General features: G+C 39.2%; 1 protein-coding gene across 1 annotated transcript; it reads right to left on the bottom strand.

The window, feature by feature from the left end:
• Positions 1–239: 239 nt before the first annotated feature.
• LOC103508626 (leucine-rich repeat extensin-like protein 5) lies at positions 240–5,890 on the bottom strand. The gene is made up of 5 exons (XM_008473182.1): positions 5,855–5,890; positions 5,579–5,651; positions 2,177–2,296; positions 440–1,420; positions 240–283 (listed from the first exon to the last, which is right to left on the bottom strand). Exons 1-5 carry the CDS (start codon positions 5,888–5,890, stop codon positions 240–242), a joined length of 1,254 nt encoding a protein of 417 aa, XP_008471404.1.

The following is a 5,890-nucleotide window of genomic DNA, read 5'->3' as shown; positions in this document are numbered from 1 at the left end:
TACTAATAAAAAATATTAAATTTCTTAGTTTATTAAATCTAATTCGTTGTTGATGTTGTCTTGTTATGTTAAATTTAGCATGTTTAATACGAAAAGAATAAATTTAAAACATTCTATATTTAAACTTAAAAGAATACTCCCCCATTATCTATACATCTACCTTACTTACATGTTCAGAAAAAATATTATATTTATTCTAATTATATTAGATAATTATTTATATATAAAAATTTGAGTTTTTATTTCATTTTCCATTCAGATATTTTCAGAGCCTTATCTGCAGCTGGAGGAGCCAAGTCAGTTAAAATCTCGGATTAGCTTTTGAGGAATAAAATGTTTGCTACAATGTTTTAAACAAATGCATGATGGTTTTAAACAAAAATAAAGCCAACCTGGCAATAAAAAAGATGATGCCAAAAACTTTTCCCCATCCTCTTACCCATAACAGATGGAGGAGCTCCATAACCAGTTGAGGGTGGTTGTGGTCTTGGTTGAGGTGGTGGTTGTGGAGGTGGATTGTAACTAGGAGATGGTTGAGCCGGACTAGATGGGGGAGCACCATAACCTGTTGACGGGGGTTGTTGAGCTGGACTACTAAAGCTAGTCGCTGGCGTTTGTATATCATACCCTGATGCGGTCTGAATTGGTGTGCCATAACTATTCACTTGTGTTCCAAAACTACCGGATGATGGGGAAGGAAAACCAGCATTAGCTGATGAGCTTGACTGTGAGAAGCCGACAGATGTTATCTGACCTGGTCCAGAGCTAAAAGAAGAAGGTCCTAGTATAGGAATCCCGTAGCTTGTGGCTGGTGGAAGAGGTCTAGATGGTGCTGATGGTGCACTGTAGCCAGTGGGAATGTCAAAGTCTTGAATATTGGACGTTGTATACGTGACGGGTGAGTTTATGATGGTAGGCGCTTGTGGGCCCCCGGAGGGAGCATAGCCAGAGGATGATGATGATCCTGCTGAACTGGAGGAGGAGCTTCCGGATGGAGATTGTGATCCATAGCCAGATGGAGCGGAAGGAGCACTGAAAGAGGGGAAACTGGAACCTTGACTAGAGCTGGGGTACGAACTGCCAGATTGTGATCCTGCTGAACTGGAGGAGGAGCTTCCGGATGGAGATTGTGATCCATAGCCAGATGGAGCGGAAGGAGCACTGAAAGAGGGGAAACCGGAACCTTGACTAGAGCTGGGGTACGAACTGCCAGATTGACCTGATGACTGGCTAGAAGCAGAGGAAGAGGAGTAACCTTGCGATCCACCACCGCTTGGTGCAGACTGTCCACTGGATGGATAACCTCCTCCTGATGGCGCTGAGCCTCCAAATGATGAAGGAGCATATCCTCCCGAGGATGATGGAATGGTGTTGGCCGCGGGTGAATTCCATCCTCCACCTGAAGCAGAAACACCAGAGGCTGAGGAAGCCGCAGATGAGGAACAAATTCTCAAATTATATTGAGGATAAAATTCCATACCTCGGCTGGGATTGAACCCACGCCCTCCTGTTTACCAGTCGAGCGCCTTGAAAATACGGGTTTATCACCATGAAAGGTAATTAGGTATTGTAAAATCATAGAGTCAAGAGATTTTGAAAATCAATTTTCTAAAACATTGTTACATTTATTACCATTTACCATTGTACCAACTTCTGTGGTGTTAGTGGTTTGTGTGGTGGGTCTGGAGTTCGGTGGTTAAAGTTCAAGTTATAGAATTTGTTAGCACAAACCACTGCCCAACCATGCTCATCTGATGAATTACTACATCAAGGTGTCACTGAGGTACTTTACTAATTGCATCAAGTTTGGAACATAAGGTTATAACTGTTCAGAAGCCACGACAATGCAATGAAAAATAAAGGTCCCCTTTTTGCGTTTAAAGTTTAAACCCAACCCTATAATAGCTACTGCTCATTTGTGAAAGCTCCTTTATTAGTAATTTATATTGACGTGACTAATTTTAATACAGTTTTTCCTCTTCGATCGACGGTCGGTCAACTTTGTTTGGACACAGACACACTTTTAAAATTTAAAGTCGGCAGAGGTCAATTTTCCCGAAAGGAAACTACACCTCAGGTAGCTTAGTGTTGGCCGCGGGTGAATTCCATCCTCCACCTGAAGCAGAAACACCAGAGGCTGAGGAAGCCGCAGATGAGGAAGAAGAAGAAGAAGTACCTGATGTTTGGGCAGGTATTCCAAAGCTTATTGATTGAACAACACTGGTCGAGTCACTTCCATAGCTAGTGCCTGGGGGATAATAGTATCCTTCACCATCATCTGCGTTATTCGAGGTTGCTGAAAACAAAAGAAGAGATTAAACACAATTAGTACTAACTAGGATAACAGAAGACCCAACAATTAAAATAATAAGAAACATAACAAAGTGATTTATACTAAACCCATCACCATACAAGCAAACTCACACAAGATGAGCTCACAAACACCTTCCCAAATAGCCAAATACCATCGAATAATTACGAGTACCAAATATTTCATTGATTTTCATATTCAATAATATCAGAGGCGTAATTTGAACAAAATCAACTGTCCGTGAAAAGAGGTCCATTTATTGTACACCTAATGGTAACAATTCTTGAGGATCATTACGCAGGCTTAGATGATGCACCATGAACCAGCATGGATATCCATATCCAATATAATACTAAGGATAATCCTAATATCACAAAACGAGTACCAAATATTTCATTGATTTTCATATTCAATAATATCAGAGGCGTAATTTGAACAAAATCAACTGTCCGTGAAAAGAGGTCCAAATATTGTAGGTACACCTAATGGTAACAATTCTTGAGGATCATTACGCAGGCTTAGATGATGCACCATGAACCAGCATGGATATCCAATATAATACCAAGGATAATCCTTATACCACAAAGTAGCAACGTAGGAAAAACTATTTAACAGAATGTCATCCTGATCGTAGACAAAAGTAAGTCACTCGTAATCTATGGTGTTACCTCACAGAATCATAGTGTTTATTACAACTGACTTCGATCATATTTCCTGTCGGATAGTGCGTAGTTTACGCCAGTAAGTAACAGATTACTATCTACTACTGTGACTCTAGAGATGCTACTGAGAGAAACTGCTACAAACAGACTCTTGTGGTCTGTGTCGTAGCCCGTCTCATAGTATGTCCCTCAGATGGGCGAGAAGAGAGACGAAACTTCCGATTTAGGTGTTGGGTCTAAAAGAGAAACCCATTAAGTAAAACTCTGAAATATTTGCAATCGAAATACATAGTTATGTAGGAGTTTAAATTTTTGCCATTTAGCATTAAACCCGGGATTTTCTGAAGGGCAAAAAAAAAAATCTGGTGTGAACATCACACAACTTTCTATTACATTTGCAAATGTGTATTTGAAAAAAAAGTGAAAATTCCCAAGCCTGCGGACGATTTTTGGTCGAAATTTTTCTATCTCAAAATACTCCCCATGTAATAAGGGATCGTTTAAAATGTTCAAAAATTGAACTTTTTTAAAAAAAAAAAAAAAATTCTGAGTATCAAAAAATTTGGATTTTTTTTCGAAAATTTCCGAAGCAACATTGACTTTGGCTGATATCTGGATGAGTGACTGTCCGATTTTTACCAAATTGTTACAGTCGCGTCCTTGGACCATACCGGGATAGCATGCCAAATTTCATCGCTCTAAGACAAACCGTTCTTGCGATATTTTGTATACCACCTTTTCCCATTTAAACCTGTAGTACATACGTACGTATACGTACATACATACGTACAGACCATGGGCTAAAAACCACTTTTTTGATATCAGGGGATCCCAAAACGGATATTTCCAACCATTTCCCGATTTTGAAAATTTGGACCGATTGCAATACTTTCATTACTAGTATAGCTCGCTATACTAGTAATAGAAAGTAATAAAGTGGGTGTTTCTACAGTCGAAAAAAAAAAATAGCTTATACCTACCTAAAAGAAATTTAGGTAAACACACATCTGTAATTCTGTACCTACTTCCTGTTACAATGTCTGTACTCCTAATAATTATGTCCTAGCCCCGGGCGGGAATCGAACCCGCGGCCTAGCGCTTACAAGGCAGACGCACTACCAACTAAGCTGACTAGGCTGGCACTGTAATCAGTAATCAGAGTATTGCTAAGTGTGTACTTCTATGTGACTGCAATATGCCTTGGGGTAGGTGAGTGGCATTTCACAATTTCGAGCTCTTTTAAAGAAAATAGCTTGTATTAAATTAATGACTAAACCATCTCTGTGGTGGAGTTATCAAGAGCACTGACTCTCAACTCGGAAGTGCGGGGTTTGGATACCGACCGGGTTAGGAAATTTTCTGACCAAACTTTTTTGTTCTCTGACCAAACCAAAAGTTCTGTTAAATCTGTGACAGATTAGTGATTATGCTTACTGACAAATAATGTGTGGGTTGTCCATCAAAAAGTACCTACTCGTACCGAACTATACCGACTGTAGGAGAGCGTTGACCTGGGGAAAATTCTTCTGTAATGATTTAGCTTAAGGAATAAGGAAACACATATGTACCTACACATGTGGTGGATATCATCAGCTTAACACGTGTTATTGTATAATCTGTCAGATTAGGTGATAGGTAAGTCACAGTTGTCACATATGAACTGTCACTGGGGTGACATATTATTATGTCACCACTTTCCTTCCCGTAATAAGTCCCAAGTCTAATGGTCAAGATGGTAATTAGGACTTACGACAGCAATACGCACATATTAGTTGTATTTCCTTTTGGCAATTTTCATAGTGGTAATGGTAAGGAAAATAGGCTGATTGAGAGGCTGACGAAAAACGCCGACCCCCGTCTGAACACGGGAAAAGACGAGGAAAAGATGAAGAGTGGTGAGGAATAGAGAAATGGTACGATGCCAGACAATGTTCCATTTCAATATTCCCCATCATTATCACCATGAAAATACGGTAGGTAGGGTAGGTAATTAGTAATTAGGTATTGTAAAAGCATAGGGTCAAGAGATTTTGAAAATCAATTTTCTAAAACATTGTTACATTTATTACCATTTACCATTGTACCAACAACTTCTGTGGTGTTAGTGGTTTGTGTGGTGGATCTGGAGTTCGGTGGTTAAAGTTCAAGTTATAGAATTTGTTAGCACAAACCACTGCCCAACCATGCTCATCTGATGAATTACTACATCAAGGTGTCACTGAGGTACTTTACTAATTGCATCAAGTTTTGAACATAAGGTTATAACTGTTCAGAAGCCACGACAATGCTATGAAAAATAAAGGTCCCCTTTTTGCGTTTAAAGTTTAAACCCAACCCTATATAATAACACTAGCTACTGCTCATTTGTGAAAGCTCCTTTATTAGTAATTTATATTGACGTGACTAATTTTAATACAGTTTTTCCTCTTCGATCGACGGTCGGTCAACTTTGTTTGGACACAGACACACTTTTAAAATTTAAAGTGGGTAGAGGTCAATTTTCCCGAAAGGAAACTACACCTCAGGTAGCTTATTTCTATTGGTACCTTAGGTGAATAGCTAATGGAGGTAGGTAGGTAAGGTATTTGTGTATGTAAGTACTTACTTTCTCGCTTGGTTATAATAGAATCTGACTTTCTAGCATCGATAATCCGCGTTGATATGGACAGAGTGAGAATCTGTAAAAAAAAAAGAAAAAGAAAAAATACAGTTCTAAATTAATTAAAAAGAAAAATAATTACATTTTTAGTTCAGTCTTCAGTCAAGTAGTTTATCTGCAAAGGGTCCTTAAATCCGGCTGTTCACCGATTTAAGCCTGGTGCCTGAAACAGTGTGCACGTTAAGCCAGCCCCTCACTATCAGGTAGACATAACAGATCCACCTGATCAGGTCCGCCTGTCAGGTCTACCTGATACAT

The sequence above is a fragment of the Diaphorina citri genome, unplaced genomic scaffold, assembly GCF_000475195.1.
Source record: "Diaphorina citri unplaced genomic scaffold, Diaci psyllid genome assembly version 1.1 scaffold417, whole genome shotgun sequence".
Taxonomy (NCBI): Eukaryota; Metazoa; Arthropoda; class Insecta; order Hemiptera; family Psyllidae; genus Diaphorina; species Diaphorina citri.
Note: the sequence above shows the minus strand (reverse complement) of the source record. Positions and strands in the feature narration are given on the sequence as shown.

Coding starts and splice junctions, on each gene's coding strand:
- LOC103508626 (XM_008473182.1), bottom strand. CDS start 5,890: ATGTATCAGGTAGACCTGACAGGCGGACCTGATCAG. Junction 5,652..5,854: donor TGACAGGCGGACCTGATCAG/GTGGATCTGTTA, acceptor TTTTTTTTACAG/ATTCTCACTCTGTCCATATC. Junction 2,297..5,578: donor TATTATAACCAAGCGAGAAA/GTAAGTACTTAC, acceptor TTTTGTTTTCAG/CAACCTCGAATAACGCAGAT.